Raw genomic sequence first — 18,195 nt, 5'->3', positions numbered from 1 at the left:
GCTCCAGACAGATGAACACCTGATCACAGGAAGTAGTCACTGCAGTAGCTTCAGACAGATGAACACCTGATCACAGGAAGTAGTCACTGCAGTAGCTCCAGACAGAGGAACACCTGATCACAGGAAGTAGTCACTGCAGTAGCTCCAGACAGAGGAACACCTGATCACAGGAAGTAGTCACTGCAGTAGCTCCAGACAGAGGAACACCTGATCACAGGAAGTAGTCACTGCAGTAGCTCCAGATAGAGGAACACCTGATCACAGGAAGTAGTCACTGCAGTATTTCCAGACAGAGGAACACCTGATCAAGTCCGAGGCCTCTGTTGATACACAAACTACCAGTCTGAGCAGTGGCGTGTCAGTAGAAGTTATAACTGTTTATAACTGATTATTCTGAGGAGTAGGAGCGGCTTCCACTTAACTCACCTGTATACTGTGAAAAGTAACTTCCTGTTTTTGTGGAACCCTAAGGCCAAGGACAGGAAGTAATTGCATTGGGTTATAGAGTAAAAACATATATATATTTTTTATTTAAGAAGATGCCTGAGGCTTCATCCAGCAGGAAATATATTGATCTGCGCTCGCTCTCTCTCCATGCATGGTGGTCATGTGACCAGGAAGCAGACACGAACAAACCGCAGTGTTCCATATTGCCGCTGTCAACGGAATCGAGGACCAACTGAACATAATAGATGGGAAATTAGAAGAGAATTACTAATGCTATGTTTCGGCTTGAGCAAAGAGGATGTAGGATTATCCCGACCAGGCTAAACTAGGATAGCTAGAAGAAGCCTAATCATTTCAACCATTATTATCCAGGCAATTTTTTTTTCTTCCAGCCTGTCTTGTTTCGATCAGTTTTGAGAATTGTGTTGCGGCAAAAATATTGCTATGCACTTTATAACCCTGGTTGTACGGACAGAATCTGCGTAGAGGAGAGAGTATTAGCTGTTACTTTAATTTTAAAAAAAATGTATGTACAAGGCAGGTCAAATAAGAACAAATTGTTGTTTATAATGACGGCCTGGTAAGAGGCAAAAGGCCTCTCAAAAGCGGTAAGAAGTAAGGAAACAAATATCTGGTTCTTTTGTTATGACATTATATTGTTTGGCAGAATAAACACGGTGTAGTGAATATTTTCCAAAATTGCGTTACCCACTCCAGTCAGCAGATGGCGATGTGAGTCTTTCAAGTAATTTTTCTTGCGTGACGTATAATCTAGTGGACGGAGCGGGAAGCTTTTTCAACAGCAAGACGGACTCGTGAACAGTTAGCTTGCTAGCAAACATACAAACCAAAACGTCGGAGCTTTTTTCACAATTTTGTGTATATTAACCGCAGGGTTTTAAGCGCACAGTCTGTCTGCTTACTAGTTATTAAATGTCATATATATGTTGTTAGTCAGCTAACTTGTTAAGATAGCCTAGCACGACGCTAGTCGCTAATGCTAATTAACTAGCTAGCCAACTAACATCCACCACCATGAGCTCAATAAGCTACTCGACCCCTATTAAAGAAGAGGTCTGCTGGTCGGAAAAAGAAGCTCTGGGGCTGAACATTATCGTGAAAGAGGAAGAGGAGGATGATATCACCGTGAAAGGCGAGGATCCGGAGATGACTGTCACAGGGAAAGGGGAGGAAGAAGCTGTGTTAGTGAAGGAGGAAGAGGATGGGGAGATAACTGTCACAGGGAAAGGGGAGGAAGAAGAGGACGTTTTTAGAGTGAAAGAGGAGGAGGGGGAGATAACTGTCACAGGGAAAGGGGAGGAAGAAGCTGTGTTAGTGGGGGAGGAAGAGGAGGGGGAGATGACTGTCACAGTGAAAGGGGAGGATGAAGCTGTGTTAGTGAAGGAGGAGGGGGAGATGACTGTCACAGGGAAAGGGGAGGAAGAAGCTGTGTTAGTGAAGGAGGAAGAGGAGGGGGAGATGACTGTCACAGTGAAAGGGGAGGAAGAAGCTGTGTTAGTGAAGGAGGAGGGGGAGATGACTGTCACAGTGAAAGGGGAGGAAGAAGCTGTGTTAGTGAAGGAGGAAGAGGGGGAGATGACTGTCACAGGGAAAGGGGAGGAAGAAGCTGTGTTAGTGAAGGAGGAAGAGGAGGGGGAGATGACTGTCACAGGGAAAGGGGAGGAAGAAGCTGTGTTAGTGAAGGAGGAAGAGGATGTTTTTAGAGTGAAAGAGGAGGAAGAAAAGGAAGATATGACTGTCACGGTGAAAGAGGGGGAGGAGGGTGAAGAGGAGGAGACTGGAGATCTGATTAACACCAGTGAGTACTGTCTTAAAAACAGCGGCACAAACTCTGCAGTTGTTAAAAAAACGTGTTTTTTAAGGGGCATTGTACTGAAGTTCTACACTTGAATAATTTATTCTGTATTGTAGGAATTGTTAAAGCTACAAAGACTGAGGGCCATCAACAAAACGTTAACATTGAAAAACTGCATCGCTATAGGGAGAGAAGGAAACGCCCAGATTGGAGAAAAGGCCTTAGGTCCGTAGTATTTGAGTTAGGCCTATAAGGTAAGACAGGCCGATCCGATTGACATCTCTATGGCGTTTATTAGGTCCGTAGTATTTGAGTTAGGCCTATAAGGTAAGACAGACCGATCCGATTGACATCTCTATGGCGTTTATTAGGTCCGTAGTATTTGAGTTAGGCCTATAAGGTAAGACAGGCCGATCCGATTGACATCTCTATGGCGTTTATTAGGTCCGTAGTATTTGAGTTAGGCCTATAAGGTAAGACAGGCCGATCCGATTGACATCTCTATGGCGTTTATTAGGTCCGTAGTATTCGAGTTAGGCCTATAAGGTAAGACAGGCCGATCCGATTGACATCTCTATGATTTCTATGATATAATCTCTATTAACATGAGTCTTCAATATTCCAAGGTAAGATGTTTTAGGTTGTAGTTATTATAGGAATTATAGGACTATTTCCCTCTATACGATTTGTATTTCATTAACCTTTGACTATTGGATGTTCTTATAGGCACTTTAGTTTTGCCAGTGTAACAGTATAGCTTCCGTAGCCATTTCATTTCGGTTACACCAGCCTCATCTCGGGAGTTGATAGGCTTGAAGTCATAAACAGCGCAATGCTTGACGCACAACGAAGAGCTGCTGGCAAAACGCACGAAAGTGCTGTTTGAATGAATGTTTACGCGCCTGCTTCTGCCTACCACCGCTCAGTCAGATACTTAGATACGTGTATGCTCAGTCAGATTACATGCAACGCAGGACACGCTAGATAATATCTAGTAATATCATCAACCATGTGTAGTTAACTAGTGATTATGATTGATTGTTTTTATAAGATAAGTTTAATGCTAGCTAGCAACTTACCTTGGCTTACTGCATTCGCGTAACAGGTAGTCTCCTTGTGGAGTGCAACGAGAGAGAGGCAGGTCGTTATTGCGTTGGACTAGTTAACTGTAATGTTGCAAGATTGGATCCCCCGAGCTGACAAGGTGAAAATCTGTCCTTCTGCCAATGAACAAGGCAGTTAACCCACCGTTCCTAGGCCGTCATTGAAAATAAGAATGTGTTCTTAACTGACTTGCCTAGTTAAATAAAGGTATAAAATAAATAATAAAAAATCGGCACCCTGTAAAGCAGCTCTGTTTATGACTTCAAGCCTATCAGCCTAATGGCTGGTGTAACCGATGTGAAATGGCTAGCTAGTTAGCTGGGTGTGCGCTAATAGCGTTTCAAACGTCACTCGCTCTGAGACTTGGAGTAGTTGTTCCCCTTGCAAGGGCCGCGGCTTTTGTGGAGCGATGGGTAACGCTGCTTCGAGTGTGGCTGTTGTCGATGTGTCCCTGGTTCGAGCCCAGGTAGGGGCGAGGAGAGGGACGGAAGCTATACTGTTACACTGGCAATACTATAGTGCCTATAAGAACATCCAATAGTCAAAGGTATATGAAATACAAATGGTATAGAGAGAAATAGCCCTATAAATACTATATTAACTACAACCTAAAACATCTTACCTTGGAATATTGAAGACTCATGTTAAAAGGAACCACCAGCTTTCATATGCTTTCATGTTCTGAGCAAGGAACTCACACGTTAGCTTTTTTAAATGGCACATATTGCCATTTATTTACTTCTCCAACACTTTGTTTTTGCATTATTTAAACCAAATTGAACATGTTTCATTATTTATTTGAGGCTAAATTGATTTTATTGATGTATTATATTAAGTTAAAATAAGTGTTAATTCAGTATTGTTGTAATTGTCATTATTACAAATACATTTTAAAAAATCGTCTGATTAATCGGTATCGGCTTTTTTGGTCCTCCAATAATCGGTATCGGTATCGGCGTTGAAAAATCATAATCGGTCGACCTCTAGTTGAAACAGTCCTTTATAGTGTGTTGATAATAATCCACAGGGTTGAAACAGTCCTTAAACCTCTCTGGGATCGTTCTGGACGCTAGCGTCCCACCTCGCCAACAGCCAGTGAAATTGCAGGGCGCCAAATTCTAACAACAGAAATCTCATTATTAAAATTCCTCAAACATACAAGTATTATCCACCATTTTAAAGATACACTTCTCGTTAATCTTCTCGTTAATGTTTAGGCCCTGTTTAGAGATATTAATGCCTCTTGTAAGACCCTATGATTGTTCACACAGGAGAGAGACATGACTATTGTGGATCCTCTGGGGAGCCTCAACAACATCCTGATGCTGACGAGTCAGAGAAGAGTCTCTCCAGATCAGAACACCAGATGGTACAGCTTGGTCTGGTCTAGCATACAGATTGCTCTATAAGGGGCTGGGTTTCTGTAAAGCACTTTATGACAACAGTTACATCAGCATCCATAATGATATGTATCTGTGTCCCCTCTTTATGGTTACCAGGACAACGCTAGCCCTTCCTCCCTCCTGGAGTCCCCGTGTCGTGCCTTTCCCGGTAGCACCTTACTGCTGGGTATGAAGAGGTTGTCTGTGCTGCTGGTGGACTGCAGGAAAACAACGGGGCTGAGTGGAACTGTGAGAGGAGGAGAAGAGAAGAAAGGATCAGATTTGACTCATCAAAGTAAGTGTTGTAGTTTAGTTTGAACAAATAAAATAGATCTGCCCACTGGTATCTGTTACCAGGACAACCAGCAGAGTTCTGTTAGTTGACATGAAGATGGACTGGTATCTGTTACCAGGACAACCAGCAGAGTTCTGTTAGTTGACATGAAGATAGACTGGTATCTGTTACCAGGACAACCAGCAGAGTTCTGTTAGTTGACAGGAAGATGGACTGGTATCTGTTACCAGGACAACCAGCAGAGTTCTGTTAGTTGACAGGAAGATAGACTGGTGGATATGGATGTTATGAATATCATAACACTGAAAAAGGATTCTGCCAATGAAAGAGAGAAACCAATAGACCATATAAAACCTTGATGAAAGTTAGCTTTGGAGAGAAAGTTTCAAGATGATCCGATGTAAGGTGCTTGTTTTACAAAAACCTTTCCTTAAAACGTTATGGATGTTACATTGCCTGTCCCAGCCAACCCCCTATCTTTACCAGACTGTAGAACAGGCAAACAAAACTCAAGACACAAATTTGTATGTATTGCTTCACCTCTTATGGCTGCAGTTCCGATATCGGGACCAATATGACAACAGCCAGTCCAAGTGCAGGGCGCCAAATTCAAAAACCAGAAATCTCATAATTAAAATTCCTCAAACATACATGTGTCTTATGACATTTTAAAGGTAATCCCACCAAAGTGTCCGATTTCAAATAGGCTTTTCAGCGAAAGCACCACAAACGAGTATGTTAGGTCACAACAAAACCAAAAAATAATCACAGGAATTATTCCCAGATAAATATAGCTTCACAAAAACCAGAATAGAGATAAAATGACTCACTAACCTTCAATTATTTTCGTCAGATGACACTCATAGGACTTCATGTTACACAATACATGCATGTTTTGTTTGAATAAATTCATATTTAAATAAAAAAATCTGAGTTTACAATGAGTCTACAAGATTCCCTAAATGTAAAAACATCAAGTGACTTTGCATAGCCCATCGTTTCAACATGAATACTCATCATAAATATAGATGATAATACAAGTTATACACATTGAATTATAGATATACCTCTCCTTAATGCAACCGCTATGTCAGATTTCAAAAAAACTTGAAGGAAAAATAATTGCTCGCTATAATCTGGGACGGCGCTCAAAGTAGCATATCACAGCTGCAAAGATAGCGTCACTATAAACAATAAAATACATTATAAATATTTCATTACCTTTGTTGGTCTCGATCAGAAAGCACAGCAGGAATCCCAGGTCCACAATAAATGTTTGTTTTGTTCGAAAAAATCTGTTATTTATGTCCAATTGTTAGCGCACATGTCCAAACGCTAATTCTGGTCAGCTTCATATCGGACAAAAACTTCAAAATGTGATATTACCGGTCGAAGAAACATTTCAAACTAAGTACTGAATCAATCATTAGGATGTTTTTAACATATAGCTTCAATAAAGTTCCAACCGGAGTATTCGTTCTTGTCTGCGTGATCAATGGAACGTCAGTGGCTTGCATGAGGAAGTGGGATGATCAGCGCATGCTGCTTGATGGACACCTGACTGATTCTGCTCTCATTCTCTCCCACAACATCATAGAAGTTTCATTGGAATTTCTATTGATTGCTGACATCTAGTGGAACCCCTAGGCAGTGCAACCCCAGTCATAACTCAATTGGATTTCTTAAAGGACTCTGGTGAATACAGACAAAATCAGATTTCTGACTTCCTGTTTTGATTTCAACTCAGGATTTTGCCTGCCAATATGAGTTCTGTTAATCTCACAGAAATAATTCAAACAGTTTTAGAAACTTTGGAGTGTTTTCTATCCAATACTAATAATAATATGCAAATATTAGGAACTATGACTAAGGAGCAGGCCGTTTGAAATGGGCACCTTTCATCCAAGCTACTCAATACTGCCCCTGCAGCCATAAGAAGTTAACATCTGATCTACAGATATATTATTCTACACTACAGGTCAAAAGCTTTAGAACACCTACTCATTCAAGGGTTTTTCTTTTTTTTTACTATTTTCTATTGTAGAATAATAGTGAAGACATCAATACTATTAAAAAACACATGGAATTCAAACAACAGAAATATAAATATTTAACAGTCATATAAATACAAGTGTAATACATCAAAATAAAGCTTAACTTCTTGTTAATCCAGCCCCGGTGTCAGCTTACAAAAAGGCTTTACGGCGAAAGCAAACCATGCGATTATCTGAGGATAGTGCCCCGCACACAAAAACATGAAACCCAGATTTCAACCAGGCAGTTGCGACACGATAGTCAGAAATAGCGATATAATATATGCCTTACCTTTGAAGATCTTCTTCTGTTGACACTCCAAAAGGTCATAGTTACGTTACAAATTGTCCTTTTGTTCGATAACGTCCTTCTTTATATCCATAAAAACTCAGTTTAGCTGGCACCCTTCAGTTAATAATCCACCCAGTTTTCCTCCATCAAAATGCATACAAATGAATGAACCCCAAATGTTACTAATAAACTTATCCAAACAAGTCAAACAACGTTTATAATTAAACCTTAGGTACCCTAATACGTAAATAATCTATAAAATGTTAGACAGAGAATAGTTATTGTCTTTAGCGGAGACAAACAAAAAGAACGCGCTCTCTCGGCCATGCGCTTGGAAACACTACAGCCAATATGGGAGCCACTTAGAAAAACTACAACTTCTCCCTCATTTAAAGAAAAAACAGCCTGAAACTCTTTCTCAAGACTGTTGACATCTAGTGGAAGCCCAAGGAACTGCAATCAGGGAGGATTTCACCCTATAATAAAAGTGCAAGCCATTGAAATCAGTGTTATGCTGAATGTTTTTTTTGGGGGGGGGGGGTTTGTCCTCGGGGTTTCGCCTGCCATTTCAGTTCTGTTATACTCACAGACATTAATCTAACGGTTTTGGAAACTTTAGAGTGTTTTCTATCCAAATCTACCAATTATATGCATATCCTAGCTTCTGGGCCTGAGTAGCAGGCGGTTTACTTTGGGAATGCTTTTCATCTGGATGTCAAAATACCGCAACCTAGCCCAAAGAGGTTTTAACACTTGTGGTTACTACATGATTTAATGTGTTATTTCATAGTTTTGATGTCTTCACTATTCTACAATGCAGAAAATAGTAAAAATAATGAATAACCCTTTAGTAGGTGAGTCCAAACTTTTGACTGGTGTTGTACATTCAATTCCATGGCAACAGCTCCGGTGGACATTCCTGCAGTCAGCATGCCAATTGTACGCTCCCTCTGAGACATCTGTGGCATTGTTGTGTGACAAAACTGCACATTTTAGTGGCCTTTTATTATCCCCAGCACAAGGTGCACCTGTGTAATATTCAAGCTGTTCAATCAGCTTCTTGATATGCCACACCTGTGAGGTGGATAGATTATCTTGTCAAAGAATAAATGTTGACTAACAGGGATGTAAAAAATTCTGCCATCTTTTTTTTCAGCTCATGAAACATCCAACACTTTACATGTTGCGTTTATATTTTTGTTTATTGTAGTTACTCTCAGTTTTAGGAACATCTACCCAAAATATTTCACCTTATTTTTTTACTTTTCACAAAATATAACATCAGCGATCGTCAAAATGTTGAAAACCTGTGAACGTCTAAATAAGAAATTGGTCCATTTAAACATCATGTGTCGAACCCTTTCAACAACGGGGAGATGTTACTGATGTGCTTTGTGTCTTCGAACGTAAAATCAAGTTTTGGACTAACACTTAAAATTACTTATTTACTTATTTTATGTTTAACCTCTCTAGGGTACGTGAGACGGTAGCGTCCCACCTCTTCAACAGCCAGTGAAACTGCAGGGCGCCAATTTCAAAACAACAAAACAACAGAAATCCCAATTCCTCAAACATACATGTATTTTACACCATTTTAAAGATACACTTGTTGTAAATCCAGCCACAGTGTCCGATTTCAAAAACGCTTTACGGCGAAAGCACACCATGCGATTATGTTAGGTCAGCGCCTAGCCATAGAAAAACATACAGCCATTTTCCAAAGAAGGAGAGGTGTCAAAAAAGTCAGAAATAGCGTTAAAATGAATCACTAACCTTTGATGATCTTCACCGGATGGCACTCCCAGGACTCCATGTTAGACAATAAATGTGTGTTTTGTTCGATAAAGTTAATCTTTATGTCCAAAAACCTCATTTGAAATTGGCGCTTTATGTTCAGAAATGCATTGTCTCAAAACAAAACATCCGGTGAAATTGCAGAGAGCCACATCAAATTACAGAAATACTCATCATAAACATTGATGAAAGATACAAGTTTTATACATACGATTAAAGATAAACCTCTTCTTGTTAATCCAGCCGCTGTGACCGATTTCAAAAAGGCTTTACGGCGAAAGCACACCATGCGAATATGTTAGGACAGCGCCTAGCCACAGAAAACCATACAACCATTTTCCAACCAAGGAGAGGTGTCACAAAAGTCAGAAATATAGTTAAAATTAATCACTTACCTTTGATTATCTTCATCTGATGGCACTCCCAGGTCTCCATGTTAGACAATAAATGTTAGTTTTGTTCGATAAAGTTCATCTTTATGTCCAAATACCTCCTTTTTGTTTGCGCGTGTAGTCCAGTAATCCAAATGCACAAAGCGCGAGCACAAAGTCCAGACGAGAAGTCAAAAAAGTTCCATTACAGTTCGCAGAAACATGTCAAACAATGTATATAATCAATCTTTAGGATGTTTTTATCATAAATCTTCAATAATATTCCAACCGGACAATTCCGTTGTCATTAGAAAGGAAAGGGAACGGAGCTAAAGGCTTCAGCCACCTGCTTTGAGTGGTCTTATTCTCTCCCCTTTCACAATAGAAGCCTGAAACAACTTTCTAAAGACTGATGACATCTAGTGGAAGCCTTAGGAAGTGCAATCTGACCCCATAGACACAGGATATTGGTTAGGCAATCACTTAAAAAAAACTACGAACCTCAGATTTCCCACTTCCTGGTTGGATTTTTCTCAGGTTTTTGCCTGCCATATGAGTTATGTTATACTCACAGATATTATTTTAACAGTTCTGGAAACTTTAGAGTGTTTTCTATCCAAATCTACTAATTATATGCATAATCTAGCTTCTGGGCCTGAGAAACAGGCAGTTTACTCTGGGCACACTTTTCATCCAAACTTCCCAATGCTGCCCCCTATCCCAAGAAGTTAATAGTGTGTTGTTGATAATAATCCACAGGGTTGAAAGAGTCCTTTTATAGTGTGTTGATAATAATCCACAGGGTTGAAACAGTCCTTTATAGTGTGTTGTTGATGATAATAATCCACACGGTTGAAACAGTCCTTTTATAGTGTGTTGATAATAATCCACAGGGTTGAAACAGTCCTTTATAGTGTGTTGATAATAATCCACAGGGTTGAAACAGTCCTTTTATAGTGTGTTGATAATAATCCACAGGGTTGAAACAGTCCTTTATAGTGTGTTGATAATAATCCACAGGGTTAAAACAGTCCTTAATAATCCACAGGGTTGAAACAGTCCTTTATAGTGTGTTGATAATAATCCACAGGGTTAAAACAGTCCTTTATAGTGTGTTGATAATAATCCACAGGGTTAAAACAGTCCTTTTATAGTGTGTTGATAATAATCCACAGGGTTGAAACAGTCCTTTATAGTGTGTTGATAATAATCCACAGGGTTAAAACAGTCCTTAATAATCCACAGGGTTGAAACAGTCCTTAATAATCCACAGGGTTGAAACAGTCCTTTATAGTGTGTTGATAATAATCCACAGGGTTGAAACAGTCCTTTATAGTGTGTTGATAATAATCCACAGGGTTAAAACAGTCCTTAATAATCCACAGGGTTAAAACAGTCCTTAATAATCCACAGGGTTGAAACAGTCCTTTATAGTGTGTTGATAATAATCCACAGGGTTGAAACAGTCCGTTATAGTGTGTTGATAATAATCCACAGGGTTAAAACAGTCCTTAATAATCCACAGGGTTGAAACAGTCCTTTATAGTGTGTTGATAATAATCCACAGGGTTAAAACAGTCCTTAATAATCCACAGGGTTGAAACAGTCCTTAATAATCCACAGGGTTGAAACAGTCCTTAATAATCCACAGGGTTAAAACAGTCCTTAATAATCCACAGGGTTGAAACAGTCCTTTATAGTGTGTTGATAATAATCCACAGGGTTGAAACAGTCCTTTATAGTGTGTTGATAATAATCCACAGGGTTGAAACAGTCCTTAATAATCCACAGGGTTGAAACAGTCCTTTATAGTGTGTTGATAATAATCCACAGGGTTGAAACAGTCCTTAATAATCCACAGGGTTGAAACAGTCCTTTATAGTGTGTTGATAATAATCCACAGGGTTGAAACAGTCCTTTATAGTGTGTTGTTAATAATCCACAGGGTTGAAACAGTCCTTTATAATGTGTTGATAATAATCCACAGGGTTGAAACAGTCCTTAATAATCCACAGGGTTGAAACAGTCATTTTATAGTGTGTTGTTAATAATCCACAGGGTTGAAACAGTCCTTTATGTGGTGTTGATAATAATCCACAGGGTTGAAACAGTCCTTAATAATCCACAGGGTTGAAACAGTCCTTAATAATCCACAGGGTTGAAACAGTCCTTTATAGTGTGTTGATAATAATCCACAGGGTTGAAACAGTCCTTTATAGTGTGTTGTTAATAATCCACAGGGTTGAAACAGTCCTTTATAATGTGTTGATAATAATCCACAGGGTTGAAACAGTCCTTAATAATCCACAGGGTTGAAACAGTCCTTTATAATGTGTTGATAATAATCCACAGCGTTGAAACAGTCCTTAATAATCCACAGGGTTGAAACAGTCCTTTATAGTGTGTTGATAATAATCCACAGGGTTGAAACAGTCCTTAATAATCCACAGGGTTGAAACAGTCCTTTATAGTGTGTTGATGATAATCCACAGGGTTGAAACAGTCCTTTATAGTGTGTTGATAATAATGTTAGGCTAGTAGCCATGGGTTAATGATGTCCCTCTGTTCCAAACCAAATGTTAGACTAGTAGCCATGGGTTAATGATGTCCCTCTGTTCCAAACCAAATGTTAGACTAGTAGCCATGGGTTAATGATGTCCCTCTGTTCCAAACCAAATGTTAGACTAGTAACCATGGGTTAATGATGTCCCTCTGTTCCAAACCAAATGTTAGGCTAGTAGCCATGGGTTAATGATGTCCCTCTGTTCCAAACCAAATGTTAGACTAGTAGCCATGGGTTAATGATGTCCCTCTGTTCCAAACCAAATGTTAGACTAGTAACCATGGGTTAATGATGTCCCTCTGTTCCAAACCAAATGTTAGGCTAGTAGCCATGGGTTAATGATGTCCCTCTGTTCCAAACCAAATGTTAGACTAGTAGCCATGGGTTAATGATGTCCCTCTGTTCCAAACCAAATGTTAGGCTAGTAGCCATGGGTTAATGATGTCCCTCTGTTCCAAACCAAATGTTAGGCTAGAAGCCATGGGTTAGTGATGTCCCTCTGTTCCAAACCAAATGTTAGACTAGTAGCCATGGGTTAATGATGTCCCTCTGTTCCAAACCAAATGTTAGACTAGTAGCCATGGGTTAATGATGTCCCTCTGTTCCAAACCAAATGTTAGGCTAGAAGCCATGGGTTAATGATGTCCCTCTGTTCCAAACCAAATGTTAGACTAGTAACCATGGGTTAATGATGTCCCTCTGTTCCAAACCAAATGTTAGACTAGTAGCCATGGGTTAGTGATGTCCCTCTGTTCCAAACCAAATGTTAGGCTAGTAGCCATGGGTTAATGATGTCCCTCTGTTCCAAACCAAATGTTAGGCTAGTAGCCATGGGTTAATGATGTCCCTCTGTTCCAAACCAAATGTTAGGCTAGAAGCCATGGGTTAATGATGTCCCTCTGTTCCAAACCAAATGTTAGGCTAGTAGCCATGGGTTAATGATGTCCCTCTGTTCCAAACCAAATGTTAGACTAGTAGCCATGGGTTAATGATGTCCCTCTGTTCCAAACCAAATGTTAGGCTAGAAGCCATGGGTTAATGATGTCCCTCTGTTCCAAACCAAATGTTAGGCTAGAAGCCATGGGTTAGTGATGTCCCTCTGTTCCAAACCAAATGTTAGACTAGTAACCATGGGTTAATGATGTCCCTCTGTTCCAAACCAAATGTTAGACTAGTAGCCATGGGTTAGTGATGTCCCTCTGTTCCAAACCAAATGTTAGGCTAGTAGCCATGGGTTAATGATGTCCCTCTGTTCCAAACCAAATGTTAGGCTAGTAGCCATGGGTTAATGATGTCCCTCTGTTCCAAACCAAATGTTAGGCTAGAAGCCATGGGTTAATGATGTCCCTCTGTTCCAAACCAAATGTTAGGCTAGTAGCCATGGGTTAATGATGTCCCTCTGTTCCAAACCAAATGTTAGACTAGTAGCCATGGGTTAATGATGTCCCTCTGTTCCAAACCAAATGTTAGGCTAGTAGCCATGGGTTAATGATGTCCCTCTGTTCCAAACCAAATGTTAGACTAGTAACCATGGGTTAATGATGTCCCTCTGTTCCAAACCAAATGTTAGGCTAGTAGCCATGGGTTAATGATGTCCCTCTGTTCCAAACCAAATGTTAGACTAGTAGCCATGGGTTAATGATGTCCCTCTGTTCCAAACCAAATGTTAGGCTAGAAGCCATGGGTTAGTGATGTCCCTCTGTTCCAAACCAAATGTTAGACTAGTAGCCATGGGTTAATGTTGTCCCTCTGTTCCAAACCAAATGTTAGGCTAGTAGCCATGGGTTAATGATGTCCCTCTGTTCCAAACCAAATGTTAGGCTAGTAGCCATGGGTTAATGATGTCCCTCTGTTCCAAACCAAATGTTAGACTAGTAGCCATGGGTTAATGATGTCCCTCTGTTCCAAACCAAATGTTAGACTAGTAACCATGGGTCAATGATGTCCCTCTGTTCCAAACCAAATGTTAGGCTAGAAGCCATGGGTTAATGATGTCCCTCTGTTCCAAACCAAATGTTAGGCTAGTAGCCATGGGTTAATGATGTCCCTCTGTTCCAAACCAAATGTTAGGCTAGAAGCCATGGGTTAGTGATGTCCCTCTGTTCCAAACCAAATGTTAGACTAGTAACCATGGGTTAATGATGTCCCTCTGTTCCAAACCAAATGTTAGACTAGTAGCCATGGGTTAATGATGTCCCTCTGTTCCAAACCAAATGTTAGACTAGTAACCATGGGTTAATGATGTCCCTCTGTTCCAAACCAAATGTTAGGCTAGAAGCCATGGGTTAGTAATGTCCCTCTGTTCCAAACCAAATGTTAGACTAGTAACCATGGGTTAATGATGTCCCTCTGTTCCAAACCAAATGTTAGGCTAGAAGCCATGGGTTAGTAATGTCCCTCTGTTCCAAACCAAATGTTAGACTAGTAGCCATGGGTTAATGATGTCCCTCTGTTCCAAACCAAATGTTAGACTAGTAGCCATGGGTTAATGATGTCCCTCTGTTCCAAACCAAATGTTAGACTAGTAACCATGGGTTAATGATGTCCCTCTGTTCCAAACCAAATGTTAGGCTAGAAGCCATGGGTTAGTAATGTCCCTCTGTTCCAAACCAAATGTTAGACTAGTAGCCATGGGTTAATGATGTCCCTCTGTTCCAAACCAAATGTTAGGCTAGAAGCCATGGGTTAATGATGTCCCTCTGTACTGGCCTGGCATGGCTGTGGGACAGTGGAGATTAGTTTATAAATTGCCTGGCTGGGCTGTGGGACAGTGGAGATTAGTTTATAAATGGCCTGGCTGGGCTGTGGGACAGTGGAGATTAGTTTATAAATGGCCTGGCTGGGCTGTGGGACAGTGGAGATTCGTGCTGGGCTGTGGGACAGTGGATCTTTTGGGATCATTCAAATGGAACTGTTAACAGGTATTACCAGTGGGTTATTGCAAATGGGTATCAACCAATCAGCATTCAGGATCCAAACTACCCATTTTATAATGAGGGTTCTAGACTTGATTAAACCTCCATAAGAAGACATTTTTTTATCATGTGTAGGTTTCATTCAGGTCTCTGTTTTAACAAAATACTATGTTTTGTCTTTGACAGGAGAGAGGCCAGACTCTCACTCTGACACTAGGAAGAGTCCTACAGGGGAATCAGACCCAGTGACATCCAAACCAGCAAGACCCCACCAGTGTTCCCAGTGTGGAAAGAGATTTATCCGGTTAGGGCACCTGAAACAACACGAAAGAATACACACAGGAGAGAAGCCTTACCAATGCTCTCAGTGTGGAAAGGGTTTTGGACAGTCAGGTTCTCTAAAAGTGCATGAAAGAACACACACTGGAGAGAAACCGTATCAATGCTCCCAGTGTGAAAAGAAATTTTTCTCATCAGGGGACCTGAAATCACATGAGAGAACACACTTAGTAGAGAGGCCTTTCCAATGCTCTCAGTGTGGAAAGAGATTTAGCCAGTCATCGCATCTGAAAGAGCATGAAAGAATACACACAGGAGAGAAGCCATTCCAATGCTCCCAGTGTGGTAAGAGTTTTACCCAGAGAGGGAAGCTGAACTATCATGAAAGAACACATACAGGGGAGAAGCCTCATCACTGCTCTCAGTGTGGAAAGGGTTTTGGACAGTCAAGGCATCTAAAAGTGCATGAAAGAGCACACACTGGAGAGAAGCCGTATCAATGCTCCCAGTGTGAAAATATATTTTTATCATCAGGATACCTGAAATCACATGAGAAAACACACTTAGTAGAGAGGCCTTTCCAATGCTCTCAGTGTGGAAAGGGATTTATCCAGTCATCGCATCTGAAAGAGCATGAAAGATTACACACAGGGGAGAAGCCATTTCAATGCTCCCAGTGTGGAAAGAGTTTTACCCAGAGAGGGAAGCTGAACTATCATGAAAGAACACATACAGGGGAGAAGCCTCATCACTGCTCTCAGTGTGGAAAGGGTTTTGGACAGTCAGGGCATCTAAAAGTGCATGAAAGAGCACACACTGGAGAGAAGCCGTATCAATGCTCCCAGTGTGAAAAGAAATTTCACACTGGAGAGAAGCCGTATCAATGCTCCCAGTGTGAAAAGAAATTTTTCTCATCAGGGGAACTGAAATCACATGAGAGAACACACTTAGTAGAGAGGCCTTTCCAATGCTCTCAGTGTGGAAAGGGATTTATTCACTCATGGCATCTGAAAGAGCATAAGAGAATACACACGAGAACAACCATTCCAGTGCTCTCAGTGTGGAAAGGGGTTTAACTGGGTAGTGAGCCTGAAAACACATGAGATGACACACACGAGAGAAGAGCCTTTCCAATGCTCTCAAATACGGAAAAAGTTTTACCCAGTTTAGGGAACTTAAAAACGCATAAAATGACACACTCGGGAGAGAAGCCTCACCTTTGTTCCCAGTGTGGAAAGGGTTTTGTTCAGTTAGTGCACCTAAAAACACACGAGAGGACACACACATGAGAGTAGCCTCACCTTTGCTCCCAGTTTAGAAAGGGTTTTCTTCAGTTAAGGGGCCTGAAAGAAAATGAGAGACACACACGGTAGAAGACGCCATAGGAGCAGGGCTTCATTCATTTCAAAACCAGTATTTACATTACCTAGATATGAAAAAACAACCATTTGAATATCGGAATGTATTTGAAAATACCATTTGGAAAGTATTGGCATTCTTCAACTACATATCATATTAAGAATTGGCATTCTTCAACTACATATCTTATTAAGAATTGGCATTCTTCAACTACATATCATATTAAGAATTTGAAAGACAGTATAATAAATATTAGAATTATTTGGATGTATTTAAAATAGTTGTGAATGTACTTAGTAGTTAAAAATAAAGAAATAACAAACAACTTCACATGTACAGGTCTTATTTCACTGTTTAATCACAATATACAGCCCATACTTTACATTGGTGTCCCGTCTGCTATGGCTGCTTCTGCTCAGAAACAGTCAGGCGCTTGCCAACTGCTTCTTTCAGGTTTTTGACAAGCTTTCCATTCTACCTGGTAGAGCAATTGGTGAGCTGTTTAGTCAGTCCTCTGATGGAATGATGTAGCTGGCTGTGAGGATGTCGAATCCTTGCACGCAATCTGTGGCAAACACGTAGGAGCAGTATAGACCTAGTCTGTTCATTATATACATCTACATGATGTATTGTTACACCATGTAGGAGCAGTATAGACCTAGTCTGTTCATTATATACATCTACATGATGTATTGTTACACCATGTAGGAGCAGTATAGACCTAGTCTGTTCATTATATACATCTACATGATGTATTGTTACACCGTGTAGGAGCAGTATAGACCTAGTCTGTTCATTATATACATCTACATGATGTATTGTTACACCATGTAGGAGCAGTATAGACCTAGTCTGTTCATTATATACATCTACATGATGTATTGTTACACCATGTAGGAGCAGTATAGACCTAGTCTGTTCATTATATACATCTACATGATGTATTGTTATACCATGTAGGAGCAGTATAGACCTAGTCTGTTCATTATATACATCTACATGATGTATTGTTACACCATGTAGGAGCAGTATAGACCTAGTCTGTTCATTATATACATCTATATGATGTATTGTTACACCATGTAGGAGCAGTATAGACCTAGTCTGTTCATTATATACATCTACATGATGTATTGTTACACCGTGTAGGAGCAGTATAGACCTAGTCTGTTCATTATATACATTGTATTGTTACATCATGTAGGAGCAGTATAGACCTAGTCTGTTCATTATATACATTGTATTGTTAAATCATGTAGGAGCAGTATAGATCCAGCTGCATATTGATTGATGATCTGTTTGATTGATTTCCTATCTGTTCTGATCAACACATTATTCTCTTTTGTACGTATCCATATAGTTTTTTAAATAAAAATACATGAAAAATAAAAGTTTTGTCTGAAAATAAATAAAGATTTTTACCATGTTTACGTGCTAGTCGTGAACTAGGAAACTTGCGTTCAACTAATCAGCAAGTCAGAAATGTTTGAGTTTCCTAGTTCAGTGCATTACCAACTTCAGTCGGTAGTAAATGGTGTGGCCAGT

General features: G+C 40.1%; 1 protein-coding gene across 1 annotated transcript; it reads left to right on the top strand.

Annotated features, from left to right (window-relative positions):
- The first annotated feature begins 1,806 nt into the window (after positions 1 to 1,806).
- LOC120037304 (zinc finger protein 2 homolog) lies at positions 1,807 to 16,884 on the top strand. The gene is made up of 3 exons (XM_038983470.1): positions 1,807 to 2,211; positions 5,011 to 5,044; positions 15,199 to 16,884. The coding sequence occupies exons 1-3, from the start codon at positions 1,807 to 1,809 to the stop codon at positions 16,365 to 16,367; spliced, it is 1,608 nt and encodes a 535-aa protein (XP_038839398.1). The 3' UTR covers positions 16,368 to 16,884.
- Positions 16,885 to 18,195: the final 1,311 nt, after the last annotated feature.

This window comes from Salvelinus namaycush, unplaced genomic scaffold (genome assembly GCF_016432855.1).
Source record: "Salvelinus namaycush isolate Seneca unplaced genomic scaffold, SaNama_1.0 Scaffold169, whole genome shotgun sequence".
NCBI lineage: Eukaryota > Metazoa > Chordata > Actinopteri > Salmoniformes > Salmonidae > Salvelinus > Salvelinus namaycush.
Note: the sequence above shows the minus strand (reverse complement) of the source record. Positions and strands in the feature narration are given on the sequence as shown.